The sequence below is a fragment of the Melanostigma gelatinosum genome (assembly GCF_949748355.1).
Source record: "Melanostigma gelatinosum genome assembly, chromosome: 6".
Lineage (NCBI taxonomy): Eukaryota > Metazoa > Chordata > Actinopteri > Perciformes > Zoarcidae > Melanostigma > Melanostigma gelatinosum.
The window spans coordinates 14,273,255-14,294,500 of NC_136639.1; the positions used below are offsets into that span (position 1 = coordinate 14,273,255).

Sequence of the window (21,246 nt, forward strand, 5' to 3'; positions counted from 1 at the left end):
CTCCCTTCTGTTGTGTTCTTCCACTCCCTCAGTGTCTGTACACTTGTACATTGATCTGCCTCTGTGTGTGTCTGTTTTGGTGTGTGCGTTCGTGTCTGTTTGCATGTCCCGCATGCTTCGTCAGCCTACAGTCAGCTGATTAAGATACAGTGCCAGCTCAGCTGTTTTCCGCCTGCCTGCCTCCCTGGCGTCTGCAGCTCCAGGCATCAACCTGCTCCTCCTCCTGCTCCTCCTCCTCCAGCCATGTTCATCCACTCTTTCATTTTGGCCATGCTCTCTCTTCCAACCTTCCCTCAGACTCTCCTCTGCCTCACCTCCCCTCTCCCCCATCTCCCTTATTACCCTGTAACTCAACTCCCATCATTAGCCTCCTCTATACTCTTGACACTTGCTGCTCCCAAACCCTCTTCACATCTTCCTCCACTCTGCAGCCTGTTGTTGATATCAAAACATCACATAGTTAGACAATACCCAGACTGTCACATGCTTTCGTTATCGGAGGGGAACTTCAGGAATCTCAGCCTGAAAATAGGCTAAGCCGAACCTAACCTGAGCCAACCTCAACTAAATGGTTTTGTTTTTTTTCAGTCAGCAGAATTTTGTGAAGAAAATAAAAATCTAGTTTTGCTTCTTGAATAAATAAGCACAACAATATCACATTGCTCTGGTAAGGATTGTTATTGTAATCTGTTTTAGTAGCTTGTTATTAACTTTTATGACACTGATAGACAGACTTTATGACTGATGAGAAGTGTTATGCCATGAGAGTCAGACAATCTGATTATCTGGGACCTCTCTGCTCATATTTGTGTGTCTATGTCTGTTTTTCTTTTTACATAATCGGGCAGCTGATGACCTTTGTAGTTTGAATCTGCCACACACACACACACACACACACACACACACACACACACACTATTTATTAGCATTCGTGCTGGGGGTAAATTGTGATAGACTCACATGTGCTTTCTCATTCAGACAAACCTATATGTACAGTACACATTGTTGACCTGCAGGTTGAACCTGGAAGTAGCTCTGCAGTGCAAAGCATCAGTACGAATGGATTAATCTGGTACTAGCTTTTACTTACCTCACCGTAACTCTGCTTTTGACAGATTTATCAAGATTGTACAGGTTTAAAATATATCTTGGGCTCATATGTTGGTACAGTATTATGCTATCATCAAGGTATACTGGCACAAACTAGGGCAGTGAAGCCTAGGTTGTAAAGAAAATGCTTACGACACAAAGAACAAAGGCACGTACACATAACATGACCTCAAACAGAATAAACCATGGTAATGATCCTTTGACAAAGTGCTAATGGACTGTGTGTGTGTGTGTGTGTGTGTGTGTGTGTGTGTGTGTGTGTGTGTGTGTGTGTGTGTGTGTGTGTGTGTGTGTGTGTGTGTGTGTGTGTGTGTGTGTGTGTGTGTGTGTGTGAAGTGTGATGTAATGTTGTGTCATTGGGAGTAGGAGTAGGAGCTTTTCAGAGATTACATTCGTGAGAATAAAGTTGGACTATGGAACCTGTGTCTCTATGACACTGTAGAAAATGTCTGATATGGTGCTGTGTGCCTTAAAAAGTAATTCAACTTGTCACTCAGGTAGCTTGTATGTTTGTAATGCAAATTGAGTATTTTTATTAAACTTCTTCGAGGCCGTTTTTTTCTTTGAAGATTTTTCAATGCTTGAAACTGTTGAATTTGATTCCAAACAGGTGGAATTACCTCTGTTTGTTGGACTTTTTACCTGATTTGCACAAAGTGTAGTAAATATTTTAAAAGTTAATGAATAAAACAAGCAGATAAGTTTTTTTTTTACAGTGGCGTTGCCTTTGTCTATTCAGTAAATAGGCCATGTTCACTGTAGCACAGGAGGGGAAAAGAGAAGTGTTTAGGTGGTTTGTAATGCTGTTCTCAAGTTCAGGATGTGGTTTAGCACCTCATGTCTTCTGGTGTATACCGAATACCTGATGAATGTCATAAACAGGAATATATATTTCATTATCTGCAGGCTATTAATAAGTTACACAAGTGATGGTGATGCAAAAATAGGCCTGGTCTTGTGCTCCTGGGGTCAAAAGCCCTGTGTTGTTGTGTTGTTTTAAGAAGTGGATCATTTAGGAATCATAGATTCTTGCACGGTAAGCATTGTACTGGTACTAAATGATCCGTCTCACTGACAGAGCTTGATTTAACATTACCTAGAAACAGACAGACATGCGCAAACATGCCACAGACCAGAGATATATATATATATATATCAGCACCAGAGAATAGCTGTACGTGCTGTTGTGGGCTTGCTTAAACACATCGGGTGAGGAAATGAATTTGTGTGTGTGTGTGTGTGTGTGTGTGTGTGTGTATACTGATCTATTCTTAGCCTTCTCTCTGTGCATGCAGCCTTGCAGGGCTTAGGGATATTTACGTAAGAGAGAGAAAGAGAGAGAGAGAGAGAGAGAGAGAGAGAGATGGGCCACACAGATCACCAGCCCAGAGGCCCCGACAAACTCACGCACACAAAGTCCCGCCCACACACATACGTCTTGTGACCCCAGCTTTCTGGATGACACTGTCGATGCTCCCACAATGCTTTGCAGCAGCTGAACAAGCTTCTTCCATACACATATCACACATGTTTTAACATAAACTGACAAGATGTTCAGTGACTCAGTATACTGGCCCCTTTTGTTCTTCCTTTCTTTTCTGTCCCCTTTACGCCATCAAAGGCCGTATGTCTTCTCTCTGCTGACATCTCTTGCTTATGACACAACAAATCTGCTCCTCCGTGCCATCTTTTTTTTTTCCCATCTTATCTATGATCTCTGTTAGGTTATAAGTCTGAAATGAAGACTTTTTCTACCCCTCCTCTCCCTGTAGGTCTGACGTGGTGGTGCTTTGCTTCTCTCTGGCTAATCCCAATTCCCTGCGCCATATACGCACCATGTGGTTCGCGGAGATCAAGCACTTTTGTCCCCGGACGCCCATCATTCTGGTTGGCTGCCAGCTGGACCTGCGCTATGCCGACCTTGATGCAGTTAACCGTGCGCGGCGACCCCTAGCCAAGTGAGACGCCTTCTTCATCAGGCATTAACAGTCAAATTCATTTATTAACTGTAATCCCAATTGTTCCATCATAAAAGTATGTAATATTATTAGTAGTAGTAAAATGAGAGTATAAATATATGTTGTTAAAATGAGTTCTCAGATCACAAATTGTGTAAAAGATCCTCAACTTCCTGCTTCCCTTTTACTTGCATCTTTATCTGAACACTTTCGTCTTTATATCATTATCTCTTCCTGTCCCACAGACCAATCAAACTTACCGATATCCTTCCCCCAGAGAGAGGCCACGAGGTGGCTAAGGAACTTGGGATTCCCTACTTTGAGACCAGTATTGTTGCCCAGTTTGGAGTCAAAGATGTCTTTGACAATGCCATCCGAGCCGCCCTCATCTCCCGTCGTCACCTGCAGTTCTGGAAGTCCCACCTGAAAAGGGTCCAGAGGCCCCTTCTCCAGGCGCCATTCCTGCCTCCTCGTCCGCCTCGCCCCATAGTGGGCATCCCAGACCCGCCTCCCACAGACGGCGAGGGCCCCGATTCCCTTTTCTGCCAGCCACTGTGTACAGATGTTCTTTTCCTTCTGCACGGTGGTGCCACATGCGTATTTGCACACAAAGTATATCTGGCAACGTCCTGCTCCAAGTTCTATGACCTCTTCACCCTTGATCTTGGTGGATCATGCATGGGGCCATGGTGGGAGGAACAGGAGAGCAAGGAAAACTTGGAGAGTGGAGAGGAAGAGGAGCAGAGCAGGAGAGGAGCCAAGGAGCAAGCTGGGCGCACGAAGAGCCTGGACATTGATAAAGACGGGGTAGATGGAGGAGTGCGGGGCCTGAATCAACCCCAACTGCTCCAGCAGGGCTCTTTGAGGACTTCCCAGAGTGATAATGCGCTCCCCTCTCGAGCCCACTACTCCATGGGAGCACTGGGTACTGGTCGAGCACTTTCAGGATGGGGAAGGGGGTTCCTGAGTGTGTGTCTGGAGCATGTTGATGATCCCATGACGGGACGACCACGACTCATGACTGTGGTAGCCATGGATGCGCTTATACAGGAAGAACCATTCAAGGTGACTTTAAAGCAACAAGATTTCAAAAACCATCATTGTGCAATAGAACATAAATCTGTTGATGTGAATATTAGAAGTGTTTGGCATATTACTGCAGGCTACAAAAGCTTTTTTGGTGTTTTCCCAGCTGTATATTTGACGTCTGAATTTGTTCTGGTTTCAGGCGGTGCTTCAGTACCTGTACACGGGCAGTCTGGACGAGGGCCGAGGGGATCTGATGCAGGTGGCCACCATCGCAGAGCTGCTTGAGGTGTTTGACCTGCGGATGATGGTGGCCAATGTTCTCAACAGAGAGAGCTTCATGAACCAGGAGATCACCAAGGCTTTCCACGTCCGCAGAGCCAACCGCATCAAGGAGTGTCTCAATAAAGGCGCTTTTTCTGGTAAACCAATGTGCCAACAACTCAGTGCCTCAATACATTCAGTAGCATTGGTGTCATTGTAGCTGTTTTTCCATATATGCACCAGTAGGTGCTTGACTGTAGGTGTGTGCATGTGTGTAGAGGATTACGAAAAGCTGATGAGGAGAATGCGCGAGACAGACATTAAATATTGAACTAATGTCCAGCATTCTTTCTCTGTCTCTGGAAATGTACACGTTATGTACATTTTGATCACATACTTGCCGACAAAGATGCATTTTATATGTTGTGGTTTCCCTGGTTTCTGAAGTCCTTTTAAAGTCATCAGGTGATCTGATGACTGACGTTTCAGTCTGCTCGGTTGTCTTTTGTCCGCTCTCGTGTGCATCCTGTGTGTTGTGGGTGTGCGGTGTTGTCTGCTCCTCTAAGCTGTTATCTATGCATGTTGTCACAGCATTTGCAGCCAGAGCCAGAGATCAGCTGTCTCTAAATAACGCCTGTCTCACATTCACTTCTCTCTATAATTTATCTGTTGTCTTCATGATTATAGTAATGGTAATCTTCATATAAAGTGCTAATAAGAGATTATATTGATACATTAAGCAAGAACAACTGTATTATCAGACTTGCTCAACCCAGTTATTATTCAAGGATTGTTTTGAAGATAGATGAAATCCTTTGCTTTCAGATTTTGCCCATTGCAACATGAATACACAAATATAGTTGCTGTGTTCCTTATGGACACTTTCTCTACCAAAGCTGTAGTCCAGATTCCACACAGGATTTACTCCATGACCTACTGCCCTGCGTCTGCTCTTCTTCCCTTACTCTGTGTCAAACGCTGTTCTGCCCTTCTGTCAATTTATCTTTCTGTCTGTCTACCTGTGTCTATGTCTCTGTGTGTGTCTGTCTGTCTGGCCTTCTGCCTGTGTGTGTGTGTGTGTGTGTGTGTGTCTGGATGTCTGCCTTGTCTGTCTTTCCCCCTCTGTAGCTTGGGCTTCTGTGGCACTCCAAGAGATGAATGCTCTTTTCCCACCCCGGTTTTAGATGTGGTGTTTCGACTGGACGATGGCTGCCTCCCGGCCCACAAGCCCCTGCTCATCTCCAGCTGCAGCTGGATGGCTGCCATGTTCCGAGGCTCTTTCATGGAAAGCTACATCGAGGAGGTGAGTTCAGATGTACCGGGATGAGCTTCAGGATGGAGTTAACTTTAAGTTTTGAGCAGGGATTTAGTTTTTGTGTCCTGAATCTTAGGAAGGTAACTCAGGTCAGCCTTTAGGAGCAACCTAAGCACGCTCCTGTACCAAACAACAGCAACATCTGATTCAAGAAGCGAGTAAGCAAAGGTGAATGGGTTGCTTGGATAAGGTTTATTACTTGGTAGATGTCTTACCCTCCTGACATTGCAAATCCTGCAAATGTATGTCTTGTTCTCATTGTGTGCTTCTGGTATGTGAAGGCTTACAGCTCAGCATGCCAGAGGCCTTTCATCAGATTGACCTATAAATTGTTGTTTCACCTGCAAATGTGGTTGAAACTCTGCAATTACTAGATCCCCGGAGGCCTTGCACACATAATGAGTGATGATAATGCAGTAGCCCGGCTTGACTTGGACTTGCCCCTTAAAGACTTGAGACTTGACTTGCCAAAAAGGACTTGTGAGCATCTCTGACACACAGACATACTTTTTTTCACACATCCCGTGATAGCAGAACTTGGATGTTTCACTAACCTGTCTCAGTGCTCAAAGTAAGCCCAGAAGAGTACCTCTTTTGAGGTCAGCATTGTCCAAGTGGTGGGTCTGGTTACTTCAGGTGCGCTCTCCTAGGGCTGGGCGATAAATCGATTTAATCGATTAATTCGAATGTGTGCTTTAAGGCGATGTGTTTTATTGAAAATCGAGAAAATCGCCCCCACCCCTCCCCCCCGTTGGGTTCCCGTAGTAGAGTGCGCGCGCATTGTTTACAAACTAAAACAATGTCACCGCCGCCGCCGCCGCCACCTCACAACAACAACCCAGCATTTTGGAGACATTCACCAACTGTACTCCGCATGAGAAGAAGAGTGCCCGGTGGAAAGCCATCACGGATGCAGTCGCGATGTATATCGCAAAAGATATGGTGCCCATATACACCGTGGAAAAGCCGGGGTTTATTCACCGTCTCAAAGCTTTGGACCCCAGGTACGTGCTACCAAGCCGTAAACATTTTTCTGACGTTGCCTTGCCTCGGCTGTACAATAGTACACGCCAAAGGATCTCTGCGGAGCTGGAGGGGATGTCATTCTACTCCGCAACAACTGACCTGTGGTCCAGCAGGTTGACCCAGACACCGATCCACTTGACTGGTGGAAGCGTCACCAACTTAACTTTCCAAGGCTAAGTACTTTAGCAAAGAAATACCTCTCTGTGCCAGCTACAAGTGCCCCCTCTGAGAGGCTTTTCAGTGTGTGGGGGGGGGCATTGTTACATGCCACCGTGCATGCCTGAAGCCAGAGGTAGTAGACAGGCTTGTCTTCCTGGCAAAAAATATTTAGAAAAAACATGCACTACTGTTTAATACTGTTGGTTATGTTGTGAATGCACTTGATTTTGTTTACATGCACTTATTTACTGTGCAAAATATGTTATGTTGATGTTAGATCAGATGTTGCACTTTTGAAAATGTGAATGTTAAAGGGTCACATACATTTTATTTCATGCTGTGTTTGTATCAGTGTATTCAGTTAGAAAAGCTTACTGTAAAAAGTTACATTTGCACAGTTGTTTACAATGGAAGGCTACTATTTAATGCCATTTAATGTTATGTTTAATTTAATTTTATATTTAAATGATTCAGGCAAACAAAAGAGTGACCAAATACTTTTTGTATACTACAGGCACCTTTCTACAATGTTCAGGTTTTGTTTGCACTTTATTTTTATCAACCTACTTGGGAAAATCATCACAAAATAAAAGAAAAAAATGTTTTCAACAGCTTCTGTCATCTGCAAAAAATTTTGGGGGAAAAAAATCGATTTAAATCGTGAATCGGATTTTTTGTAAAAAAATCGGAGATTTTTTTTTTAGGCCATATCGCCCAGCCCTACGCTCTCCCTCACCTGAGGTTCAGCTTCTGTGCATGTGCAGCCGACTTGACCGAATCAGAGAGGAAGTTCATGTCTCCGTCTGTCTTTAAGTCGCCTCTCCCTGGACTGTGTTGCCGAACCAGATCCTCTGGGGTATCATGACTTTCACGGTCAGTAGGATTAGGTTACCTAGATTCAGGCCCTCAGAAGGATTGGAAGTAATCAGAGAGGGACAGACAAGGAATACAGATGTTGTATATCCAGTTTAGGCGTATAGCTCAAAGTTATAGAAGGCATGTTAGGAGAAAACTAAACCATTTTGTTTTTTTTGTATTTCCATGCGGATGGCCTGTATTTTAGTCCAGAACACACCATGTGAGTGGGTGTGAAAAGAAGCCATTGCCGCTATTGTGGAAGGTGGTGAACACAGGACATCAGCATCACTGAGGGGGCACAGTGTTTGGTGCTGATGGGCTGCCGGTGTCTATGGTTACTCTAAATGGGTCATGTTAGTGGCTAATGTGGCATTGTTTATGGCATGGAGCTGGCACAGCATAGAAGGCAGGTGCACTGGAGACAAAGACTCAAAGGCTGACGGCACAATGAAACTGCCGGCACTTGTGTTTACGAGAGTGTATACGGTATATTTGTGTATACGGTATATTTGCGTGTAAATGTATCTGCGTTTTTACGTTGGTAAAATGGCTTTGCAGTGCTAAGTATTTAATGTGATTTTATATGCCAATGGCAAGCTGCAGTTACTTATTTCCTTCTTTTATAGGCAAAGGTGTGAAGTGTTGCTAATGCACAGATTGCATTTACAGAATTGCCATGACATTGACTCACAACGTGTTGTATTCACCTTGAGGCACACATCTTCACGGATAAATGCTATTTTGACAAGCAGTGTCAGTAGTTGTTAGCAGAAATGCTGACTAAAACACTCAACACTGGTCTTTGATAGACGCAGAGCATTTAGAGCAACTACTTTGACACAGCAGATGGTCCGGTTCTGTTCGGTTACTCTAAAAGAGAATCCGTACTGGAGAAAGAATTAAGAGATGTGGATGTTGGAGATTTACAAAAAAGAAGTGAAAAATGACAAGATGAGTCTCATTTACTCAGGGCAATATTCTTAGACATATTCAAAATAAACGAAATTGTTGATTTCCACAAAATCTATCAAATTAAATGAGTGGAAAAACAGGAAATGTAACAGTTAATGGGTTATCTTTATGAAATACAAAAAAAGACGATATCATGATATTATCATTTTGCATCTGTTCTCTTAGGTTTGGGAAGATCATCATTATAAATATATTATGTGAAAATGTATAGAACCTGTAAATATAACTGAGAGTAGCATGTGGTCAGCCCGTGCTGCTCTATTTCCATGCTCACATCACACTTCTCACTATTTTTAGATTCACACATTTCAGTGGCGATGCTGTTGTGTGATAACATTCTAGTTCGGTGCAGAACAGCGTTAAGATATGTGTTTCATCCTAATTTTTTATCATTATCATCATTATTACTCAGAAAAAAAGAGGAAACGACGTGTCCTTTTTTCACTGCGAGAAGAAGAATGATGTCAAGTTTCTTATTCTTTCTCTTAAACTTTGTACCTGATCTGTGGTGGCGGCTCTATGACTCACTGCTTTTCCCTCACCCACACATTCTTTTTTTTAGTTTTTTGAGTATTTTACACTCATTGCTTCTTTAAATGTCCAATTCCGTTGAGCTGAGGCCTTTTTTAAGCCCTTGGAGGACTGATATATCGCATTTACAGAGGAAGATTTATTTGTTTGTTTATTTGCACAATACACATAAGTAAAAAGACATTGTGCAGGAGAGATTGAAAACATAAAATGGCTCAGGAAGATACATGCCCTATTAGATATCAATAGTACTTGAAAAATGGATAAAGGATAAAAATCCAGTTTCCGCAGCAGTTCTGCAAAGATTGATACAAATGTACAACTTGCTTTAAGTTTACAAGTTCAGATGCAATACAACACAATCCAGGAAGTGTTTTAAAACTGTCCTTTTGGGTTTGCAAATAATGTAAACTATTCATTGAGCTCTCGGGCGGCAGACTGAAGGGACAAAAGAACACGTGTCAGTACAGCTGATGGGTGTTTTCCATACTGTGGATATGTCTACTCATTAATGCTTCCTATCCCCAGCTGGGGCTTCAAGTTCTAGAGACCACCCTTGTCGTGGTGTTGTAACATTTTAGTCATAACGAGAGGTCGCGCCAAGTTGACATTCTTCTAATTGGCCATGGTAGTGGAAGTTGAAGAGCCTCTCAGTGGGTACACTTGGAGAGCTCCTGGAGGGGGCAGGTCATCACTTCCATTATCTTGCCTTCCTTTCGTCCTTCCTGGGCTTAGACTGCATCACCTGCCACTGACTTTTGTGTTTCCTGTTTGCTGTTTGTCCAACTCTCAGTAATTAGGACCTTTAAAAGGTCTTGCTCTTTTTATTCATGTATGTATATAACTACCAAGTGTGTTAGTGGGCTACACCTAAAAGCAGCATTTTTGCCTTTTGTCGCTAAGGTGTGATTGATGGTATGGTGACATCTAGAGGTTATTGCAGGTGATTGTTTTTATTTCTTATAATGGTCTCTGGTTCTGCACTTTTTCCCCACTACAAAACATTGGTTTATATGTTGTTTGACCGTAACAATAAAAACATGTTTTGCTGTGCATGTCTGGAGTGGTCCAGTCATCACTAATAGTCTCCTATGTTCATGTATTATTGTAGTTCACTATAAGAGCATCGTCTTTCCCAGGAGGACATTGAGCGCCAGTCTGAGTGTCTCATTTGTGCAAAGGGTCTGATAGCAGGGTTGCCTGTGTGTGCTTTTGGGTCTTTAGCTATAGCCATATTGCTCACATCACTGGCCCCCAGACAGCGCTTTCATCTGAGCCTAGATCAAAAACACTGCTACCAGAACAGCATGTCCTCTGCCCTTTACCTCCAAATACACACTGCACTGCTTTAATTGAAGTTACTGTCTTTTTTGCACCTTACCCGATTTCTAGCCATTACGCTTACAGTATATACTTGCCAACACATCCTTTCATATTAACTTCTCATGGAAACAAATGTCTATATTTGTGCCCATTTTTCTTTCCTCATGTATTTTTGTTTTGTTTTGTTCAGGTATCCATTCCTAACACCACTGCAGCCTGTATGCGCGGGGTGTTGGAGTTCCTGTATTGCGGTCTGCTGACACCCTGTCCTGGTCTGGAGCCCATAGAACTTATTATTCTCGCCAACCGTCTGTGTTTGCCACGCCTAGTCGCCCTCACAGGTAAAGACTCTCTCTGCAGAGTTAGACATGTTGCAAAGAGAACCACTTACTCGAATGTCTTCTTTTGAATATATGTTGCAGAATATGGTTATGATCAAGCTTTATCAGGCACAAATTACCTTTTCATCAATGACTCAAAAGAGATTTTGAATAGGAGATAACAATGTCAGTGGTGCATGTAAACAGTAATATTGACACGATTATGTGCATGTTATGCGTCTCCAGAACAGCATGCTGTGGATGAGCTTCTCCAGTTGACAGCAAAAGGAGGTGACATTGATGAACAAGTGTTGGGTTACCTCGAGCTTGCACAGGTCTGTTCTTACAAAACTGTTCTTCAAATGATCAATTTATAATTTACCAATGACACATTTTACATTGTGTAGGCCTCTTCTCTCACAGCTGTAATAACTCATTTCTCCTCTGTTTTTTCTTTTCTTTTGCAGTTCCACAATGCCAAGCAACTATCAGTTTGGTGTCTCCATCACATCTGCACAAATTATAATAGCATCTGCCGCAAGTTTCCCAAAGAGATGAAGGTCATGTCTGGAGGTATGTTGATATTTCCCCCTTCTTTTTCTGTGCATATCTGAAATGACACCTGAAATCTTCCATTTTTTTAATGTCCCCTTTTCTGTACCTATCTTTGTACCCCCCCCCCCCCCCCCCCCCACCACCCCTCGCTGTAGAAAACCAGATGCACTTTGAGAAGCAGCGCTGGCCTCCTGTGTGGTTCCTGAAGGAGGAGGACCGCTACCTGCGCTCTCACAAGGAGCGTGAGCGCGAGGAGGAGATCTTGCGCAAGCAACACACCAAACGGGGCTGGTGTTTCTGGAGGCACCCGTCCTCCTCTCCGCACGTCTCCTAAACGGTTTCGTCCACTAACATCCTACCCAGGATGATTAACCCCCCCCCCTCAGCATACAGAGGAGGTCGACATTGAACCCTCTATTATCAGTAGATAAATGACTCTCAGTGCTACTATGCCTGAATCTCAGCATGTTTGAGGGAATGTATGTGCCTCTTTATAATTGTGGGTGACTTCATGAGTGCATTTTGGTATATGCTCCTGTGTGGACTTAACTGAAGGTTATGTGCGTGGATGTGTGAGTGGATGTTTGCCGTTTGCATGACTGAGTGACTCTTCCGAGTTGAGTGCTTCCCAGACTCCCTGATCTATAAGGGCGTGCAGCGTTGCAGTGCACCCCCTTGTCCCCTCCACAAGAGCTCTGTCCCTCCACCAGCACTCACAGTGTCCCAGCCTTTGAGTGATTGGACTGGGAGCAAGGGCTCTCTATTTCTCTCAGTCTCCTTCCTTCACATTGACCTTAATGACTATTACTCATTGACCACTGCAGCTCCTCTCGGGGAGCTCACTTCTGCCTTCACTTCTACGTAGACTGTTAATTTGCACACACAGACTGGTGCAAAAGATCCACCCCTCTAAAACCAGCACTGGATTCCCAGGAACTGACACTTAGCAATGTAATTATTATTGTTTTGATATTATTTGACCTTTTTACATATTTTTTGCTTATCAGGGGCAAGTGGAAGCGTTGAGAATTTTGATTGCCATTGCAACAATAGCACTGTTCTAGAGCCCAGGTTTGGGTGCAAGGGCATCCTTAAAATCGTGAGCAAGTTGGGATACTTCAGTCAGGAGGCTTGATCATTGCTATTAGCCTACAGTTTAGAACTGAAGTGGTCCTTGGTGTCCATCATCCACCCCTGCACTTCCAAACCCCTCCTCCTGCACACCACCACGTGCAACAAAAGCTAAAGACAAGCTCTCCTTGATGCACCTCAGAGGCATTCAAAGTGACCACTCTACAGCAATGATGGGGGCAAATAGGGCTTGCCTTACTTGATACCTCTGCCATTGAGGAATGGTGGATGCAGCATTAAACAAATACGCTTGTTACGTCGATGACCACTTGGTTGCGTCAAAGCACCTCAGCCAGCCTGCCTTTACACCCCTACACCACTAGGGGCAGCACAGCTCAGGGCCCCGGCACTAACTAGTTTCTGTGCCTGTGATTGCTTCACTCTAGTTTCAGTTATTAAGATCAGTATAACTTATCCTTGCAGTGTTATAAGAAAAGCTCACCGTGTTTTTAGTGCATTTGAAAAACGGATTGCAGCTGACTTTGGATTTTCACCTAATTCTGGATACCAAAGCTGTGATTCTTTTGATCTCTTTCTTCCTCGCTTTCTTCATTTCTGCTTCCCTGCTTCTTTTTATTGGCAAGAGGGGATGGAGGAGAACAGAGAAAGTGGCTCACGGAAGAAGGAGGCGGCAGTATGATATGGTATTTGAATCCCTTCTCGTGGTGGTGTTTTCAGTCCGTGGTGTCAGAAGAAAACTGCTGTCACTGCTGGACATTGCCTTCCTTTCCTCTTGCTGGAATTGAACATGGTGCTTAAGTCATAATGAGACAGTGTCCGCATGAACACACAGACACACTAGCTATTCTATGTTCACAGTTAAGCGTCTGTGTTTATCTGCAATGAACGTGCAGAATATTGATGATGGTATTCAAATTTGACACATTTTTTTAACTCTTAACAGTCTGCAAGAGGTTGGTCACTGTTTTTAGCGTGTGTAGATTTCTGCCTTTACATACAGTGGTTTCAACTTTGTAATGTCTTTACCTGCTTTTGAATTCAAAAACAGTGTGATCTGGTATGCTTCCTTGTTCAGCAGGAACATTATATTTCTTTAGATTCAATTTACAGTCGTGAGTGTTGTCTTAAAGGAACTGCATATTTCGTAAAGGGTGCTCATTTCTTTGGGCTTTAGCACTGAATGTGAAAATGAGACTTTATGGCGATGAGTTCCTTTTAGCACATCATTCTATTTGTGGGTTTGTGCCCCTCAGCTTTACCCAGACCCAAACCGTAGGAGATAGATGGCTTGTGTGAGACATGTGGTGCGTTCTGCCGTTCTCAATGGGAGGCGCGTTAAAGTCATTGTCGGCTACCGAAATAGAAGTGTGACAGGATATCACGAGACCCAAGTGAGAATTTAGCTGATTCCTCTGTGAAAAGATTTAAAGTGGAGTAAAAGTGAACAAGTCTCAGTCAGTATTACATGCAACCTACATCATTTGGAATTACTACACGGATATTTTTAAACTCATCCCAGTGCAGTGCTTTGGGAATTTAGAAATGAGACCTAAAGAGGAAAAAGTTGGGGGACAGTTTTTGATGGACTTCCCTGGCCTCCTTTTGGTTCCCCATAGAAGGGATGGCTGTTAGATGTCTCTTATTGATGGTCGGTATGACCCATTAAGCCTCTTCTCTTGGTCTGTGTGCCTTATAGTTGGATGAAACTAAAAACCAGCAATATCGTAGTTCAAAGCTGCAGACAGGTTCTGCACTGGTGGACATGATGGATACAGTAAAGGCCGCCATGATAATGTTAGAATGGATTGGTTGGTTGCTTTATGCACTCTCAGCCATTATCCTTCTTGAGGATATTTTTTTTTGAGCCAGCTGGAGTCATGCCTGCCGAGAATCTTAAGGCCTGCTGCTTGTTTTTATGCAGACAAAGACACTTAAATTAAACTCTTTGTAGAGTCTAGTACAGTAGGTTGGTTAAACAAGAATGTTTTCTAGACAGGGAATTATTTGGATGTAGAAGAGCAGGTGATTGATTAGCAGGTTGATTCCTGTATGGTAACTTTGAAACCACTGACTTTGAGCACTGGCTGGCCTGTGTGCTGGGGGAGCGCAACCACTTTTGTAATGTGGTTAATTTGCATGGTGGCCTATCTTTGTCATGATAATGACACTTGGTGTTGGAATGCACTTTTCTTCCTTTTGTTGTCTCTGAATACCTTTATGTGCTTAGCATGAATTGTTTCTCGTGTCAAATTGTTTTTTAAACCTGATGATTGTAGCACGATATTTCCACTTCTTCTTCAGTCTTTCAGAATTTCCCACAACTTGCTCAGTGAGGAGCTGAATAACACAACTTCAGCTTCTTGGTTCATGTCTAGTTGGACGCTGAACCACACTGTAGCTCTCTGCGTGCTATGTGGCTTTATGCATAATTTTTATTAAGTAAGCTCAGCACAGCTCAAGGTAGCATCGCTAATTATACATAATTAAATAACATAATTAGGATATGTTGCTGCCGTGCAGCAGTCCCCTATGCTGTTACGGCAATTACTACAATCAATCTTATTCTTGCGAATTTTAAGATATTGGGCATGAAACAGAAAATCATAAAAAGCTAAATTTCATATTTCAAGAATGCCCTTAATGGCTGAAAGCCAAGTGTAATGTTTAGGTTCAGCCTGTATGAAATGACATGTTTCTGTGGACAACAGTGCTTCTTCACCTTGGGGTCGGGACCCTATCTGGGGTCACTTGGTATGCATGTGGGGTGGTGGGAAATGATCATATTTGATCATTTAAATACTGTAGCTTTATAATATATATCGCTACAATATTTATTTGGATATTTTAACTTCCAGTTGAGAACCCCTATACAGAGATGGAGAGAAGGAGATGCAAACCTTGATAGCTTTAATTAGCCCTCAATATTTGCTCCACACTGACCCCTACAGGCCAAAGTCACATTCTGACAACCGGATTGTCTTGTTCTATCCTAACACACCCTTTTTACTGTAACATTCTCCTCATTTATCTTAGGTGGAGCTTTTCTTCCGTCTTAGCATGCCTGACCTTCCTTTTTAAGTGTGAGGCCTAGTGACTGAAGGAACACCTTGTTTTTAGTCATAGGTGTCTCCTTTGCTGTGCCTTCAGTGAAATCTCACGCTTTTGGCTCTGTACATGGTTGGCGGCACTAAACCTGCGGCCTTCTGGGCTCACAATAAAGTTGATTAAGCCAAGAAATACACACACATGTGAGCACCGATATAAAACTGATGCAGCTTTCTTTAATGTACAGTATCTTAGCGTTGTTACTGGCTAACTTCCAATGATAACACTTTACAAGTTCAGTGTGTAACATCATCTATGCTAAAGAAGCTTAAATTATGAAATGACCAATAAACCCAGCAAACCAGCAGTTAAAAAAATAATAATTTTGCACTCTTTCAGGTGCCTGCACTTTCTATTATGTAGCCTAATACAACTTTTTTGACAAGTACGCTAAGTCTTTGTATTTGCCAGTTTTCTTGATCAACATTTAAATATCTTATTACTTTTTCCACTTTCTTGTGATCTGTCTCTCACTAAGCCAAATTCAAAAGCATACCCTATTGCTTCCACTATTTAGCTCTATCATGCATGAAGTCAGTGTATTCTAATTTGGGGAATGGCATCTGTGGACTACTGGTTGGATTAAAGGCAGATATTAGTTGGGACAACTATATATATATATATTACGCTTTAATTAATATAGTTGTTATCCAAAGTACAGTACAGTCATGTAAATCTGAGTCCCAGCTGGAATTAGCCTGCTCACCGTACTGTGTCTACAGTATTTACTTAGCCGGTGTATACATGGGATTGAAAGGACGGTGAGGCCCAGAACAGGGAGTGTTTATGTAGACATACATGGTGTGATTAACCCCTGGTCTATACTGTCTTTTTTAGGTGGATCGTATATACTGTATAATATTGTTGTGTTTGTTTCCATTGACTCATGAGTTTATTAACATTTACTGCTCATGTTATCGTGTTTATTACAATAAAAGGCAAAAGAAAGAGCACACTACACTCACAAATATTAAGGGCTTTCAAGAAAATAAACAATCTGAATGTTTTGCTCCTTTTGCAAAAGATGTTTTGAAACTAAAAATTTGTAATATTTTTGAACCACTGATTTGTACAAAATAAAAAATAAAAAGTAGAAAAAAGTTGTTTTTTTCCGTTTTTTGCGATTTCAGTATTTTGAAGTTTGACATGGATTTTATTAAAAATGTTAATCTTTTGTACTTGTCTCATGTGTTTCTTGTTATTGTGTGTTTTCCTGTATAATTCATAGACTTTTCTGATACCTAAGTTAGTTTTTCTGCTAAATGTTACTCAATATCAATGTGCAATTAAATTACTTAAAATAGGTGGTCATTAAGATTTAAATCATTAAGGAGAACATAACACCAATAAATACCACGGACAGTCATGAGAAAACATTTGAAAACTTGAAATTATATCCAGATTCCATATAAATATTCTTTGTTGGGAATTTTAACTGAAACCATTTACAGTACATTGATCTAATGATCGATTTTGTCCTTTAGTTGACGCACTAATTTGTAAAATGTGACAGTTAACAAGTCAACAGAATAAAGTAAAAAAACAACTGAAAACAAGAAAAGCAGTTGATTCTATTCTTCCACTTGTCGTTCTCAACCCTTTTCCTCACACAATAAACGCAAACTTACACACACTGCAAGTTTGATGCAGCTGTGCCACCTAGTGGAGAAAAACCCCCACTGTGCAACCTTACTGTGTGAGATAAAAATACATATATTTCTACATGGAATAGGTTGAACACATATTTTCTATCCATTAAATCAATTGGTTTCAAAGTTGAACACACACATATACAAATAAACTCTCTTTATTTAGTTGTTGTGATGAAATCGACAACACATGTATCATACAGAATTGAAGGTAGGCATTGCAAGACTGTAATGGCACGGGTCTTCTGGCAGGCGCTCTACGTTTAGTGGGGGATTTTTTGAATGATTCACGAGACCCAGAGTTATGTTTGAAGTCCTAACACGTGCCTTGGTTCACAGATATTTACCGTTTCAGGGCCCCGGCTGGGCTGCTGTCAGGGGTTCCCTGCTGCATTAACTCATGTTGAGCAGCATACTGAAATTTGCATGCCTCTGTCTCATCATTCATTTGTTCAGTTTTAACATTAAAAGTTGTCTTCAAGATCACCAAGCAGTGGCCCTCCTACATACGTATATTCTTTTCACATTTTCTTTTGAAACTTTGGATGAAAGAGAGACTGAATCAGCAGCTCCTACCCAGTAGCTTCCTGAGCCCATGCATAATCAGCATCAACATGCTGTGAGCTGAGACTTTAGAGTGCGTCTGGTAAGAGATCCCAGAAAGCCACAGAAACATGAGGGGAGTGGGCCGAGTGTTGTCATGGTAATGTTTAGTGATGTGGCTGATGATGAGTAACTTTAGAAGAGTGACGAGGGAAGGTGGTCGGTTGCGGTACAGTGAAATATGTATGTCATTCGGCCATCTCGACATGTGTGTGTGCATGTGTGCTACAGCCAGACTCTGCCAGGAAAACACAGCAGTGAAGCTGCCTGCCGTGAAACTCTTAACAACCAATGATGCGCACCAGTTTTCCTCTCATTCTCTAGTAAATGGAGGAATTTACTAGCGTGCTTTATGTAGCGGAGACCTCAGCATCATCCATGGTCACGAGCCATGGTTTGAACATTGATTACAGACATTTATGCTGCGTCAGCTGTTTGATCCGTAGGCTGTGTTCAAGGTTCCCACCAACCTTGCCCCTGCTCTCGCACCGCAGCCTCGTAGAACACATCTTAAATCCCAGACACACGATGACATCACCACATCTGGCTCTCATTTTACAGGGTTCGCTCGGGATGCAGATAAGAAGGTATGAATTTGAGAGCAAAAGACAAAACGCTGTCCTACAGCTGAGAATGGACAATGCGTTGGGGCTCTTCTTCGACCATTCAGGTGTGATAGGAGCATGAAACAATCAGATACTGTACAGACGAATCTCTGCTGATGCTTGAGACCTTGAAGAATATGATGGAGGAGGGAGAAGAAGCTTTAAACCTCAGGGAGGATGTATGCCTGATCAAACCTGGATCAGCACTGAGCTGCTCAACAGCAAGATTGTATTTGGGGAGCAGCTCAGTGCTGATCCAGGTTTGACACTCAAATGCTATGGACGTTTTTATAAAGAAGTAGTCCAAGAAGTCATTCCAAACGTACAGAGAAGGTACATTGCTAGAGGAGTGACACATTCCTTTGTATATTTCACCTTCCGCCAAGTGACATCTCATCTTCATGTTGTTGGTCCAGACCTCCCCAAAGTCTGCTCCATAAACAAAACTGTCTGCCTCCGCCCCCACCCTCCCACTCGCACACACACACACGTGCATACACCTCTAAATCAGGGCCTCTCACAGCAAAGTTTAGGAATACTTTATCATCCTGACACCGCAGTCATTTAAGGTCTGTTTTGCATGGAAAAGCAGACGTGGAGCTCCTTTTCAAACAGATATTTGTGGTCTCTTATTATTTCCGTGTAACCCTGCCATTTGTTTACGCTTGTCATATTTCACTGAAGCAAGGCAAACTCGAAACCACGAGGAAGTCAAATCTTATGTTTACTCGGGAATGAGTAAAGGGGAGACAAAGTGAAGCGAGAAAGAAAAAGCATGCTGTTCATCAATACTGTGTGTTTCCTGAACTTATAACGTGATTTCATACAATGCATGCACACAGAGACTCACGCACACACACTCATATACACTCTCAAACTCAAGGGGAAAATATCTCAAGTTTTGTTTTAAAAGGCGCATAGCTGAGCAGTGACCTCACCTGGAGACCCGACGGGAAGACATCCAGATGATTCCCAGAGAATGTGTAAATCTCTCTCTCTCTCTCTCTCTCTCTCTCTCTCTCTCTCTCTCACATACACAAACACACACACACACACACACAGACACACACACACACACACACACACAGACACACACAGAGGGTATGTTTGACGATGATGTGCAAGTGTGCCCTCTGTCTTTTCTTTCTCTTTCTCTTCCCTACAAATGCCTTTTGTTTCCATCTTTGCCACATACCGCTGATGTTTTCTTCTCCTACCACGCCTGAATAACCTGAGTTGACCTCAACATGTCTTCCAATGCTAAGGCACGGTGTTGTTAGCCCCAACCAGCTGCTGTTGTACGTTTTTGAGTTCAGCTGTCAGATAAATGTGTGTACACCACATTGTATCACCGCTGACTAACTTCTTTGTTGTATCATTGCCAATCATGAGCCTCTCCCACATCTACCTCATTATCTACCTCCAGGAGAGCAATAACATGACTCCTCCACTGAGCTCAGCTTCCCAGGAGGAGGTGAGATACAGATGACAAAGTCTGTTCACTCTGCTAGAGTAAAAAAAAAAGCATACTCTGTCACTGATACAATAAGTAATATAGTAAATTAAGAATTGACTTTAGGCTTATAGTTATTCATAACTTTTGTTATGAATAACTACACAGACAAAAACTGCTTATCACATTGCAAACGTGGAACTTCTGAAAGATTGACACAGAAAATCTGCCATATAAATATTCCCTTCCTAAAACACAGCTTAATTTGAGGAAGGACTATTTAAGTGTAGCCTTTAAAACATCATATGATGAGCAATAAAACACGATTGCTTCCATGGGATGAATTAATTGTACCATTTACAGCTAGGTCTGACTTGCTGGCACAAAAGGCTTTCAAAAGGTTGGACACATTCCAGCTCTTCATACTGTAAAACAGTCAATTCACAAGACGATGGGATAATGTCACAGGAAATGTTATATTTGTGACAACTTCAAAGGAAGATTACAACCACTGCAACTGTTCATACACACGGAAATATGACCGCACATGCAGGTAATCCTGCCTCTCACATCATGCAGAGAAGAGCAGTGGAAAACATATTATTAGTGAAGTAGGACAGCAGGAGGACAAAGTTCAAGCTGTGACCTTAAACCCGAACACATCTCTGAACTTTTAACACCACCCATCAGTTCTGAGCACACATGAACCTGCCACGCAAGCCTCGACCCAGGGAAACAAATCCATGCCAACAAGGAAGTGGTTTGTTTAGTGGCGGAAGTATTTTTTTTTATCAATTCAGAGGGAGATTGCATTTTGTATGTTGTGCAATGCCACATATTATTGGTGGGTATTATCTGAGACACTTGCTGATGAATGGATTCTGGATTTAAGATCGAGCTGAGAGACGATGAGAGGATGTTGCGTGTGACTGGACCACTCAACACTCACCATGTCACCATGCACTCTGCTACTTTAGACGATGTCAGGAAGGCAGGAAGCTGGACAAAAAGCCTGTGACAATTAGAGGAGTTTCAGTAAATAAGGAGAAAATCCCCATTGGCACGCACACACACACACACACACACACACACGTGCACACACCCACACATCTCCAAATCCCCACTGGATATACAATCATTCCCCCATTTAGACCCCATCTCCAACAACAGCTGCCACCGCACCCCAGCAAAGGAAATGCCAAAGTCCTCTGAAGTGGAGCATAACAGCACTGCAGTTCACATCCACAGTGAAGCACTGAGAGTCTGGAAGGGCAGGAGAGCATCTAATAGCAGGAAGTTGTAAGAATAATAGGGGCATGGGG

General features: G+C 42.6%; 1 protein-coding gene across 2 annotated transcripts in view; it reads left to right on the forward strand.

Annotated features, from left to right (window-relative positions):
* rhobtb4 (Rho related BTB domain containing 4) overlaps positions 1 to 16,782 on the forward strand; it is a 39,717-nt gene extending 22,935 nt beyond the window's left edge. For both annotated transcript variants that reach the window (XM_079270570.1, XM_079270569.1), the window contains 8 exons: positions 2,883 to 3,068; positions 3,314 to 4,133; positions 4,297 to 4,516; positions 5,543 to 5,661; positions 10,733 to 10,883; positions 11,109 to 11,197; positions 11,330 to 11,435; positions 11,573 to 16,782. In XM_079270570.1, coding sequence (XP_079126696.1) covers positions 2,883 to 3,068; positions 3,314 to 4,133; positions 4,297 to 4,516; positions 5,543 to 5,661; positions 10,733 to 10,883; positions 11,109 to 11,197; positions 11,330 to 11,435; positions 11,573 to 11,751 — 1,870 coding nt within the window. In that variant the 3' untranslated portion in view covers positions 11,752 to 16,782. The remainder of the gene's footprint in view (positions 1 to 2,882; positions 3,069 to 3,313; positions 4,134 to 4,296; positions 4,517 to 5,542; positions 5,662 to 10,732; positions 10,884 to 11,108; positions 11,198 to 11,329; positions 11,436 to 11,572) is intronic.
* The last annotated feature ends 4,464 nt before the right edge of the window (positions 16,783 to 21,246 follow it).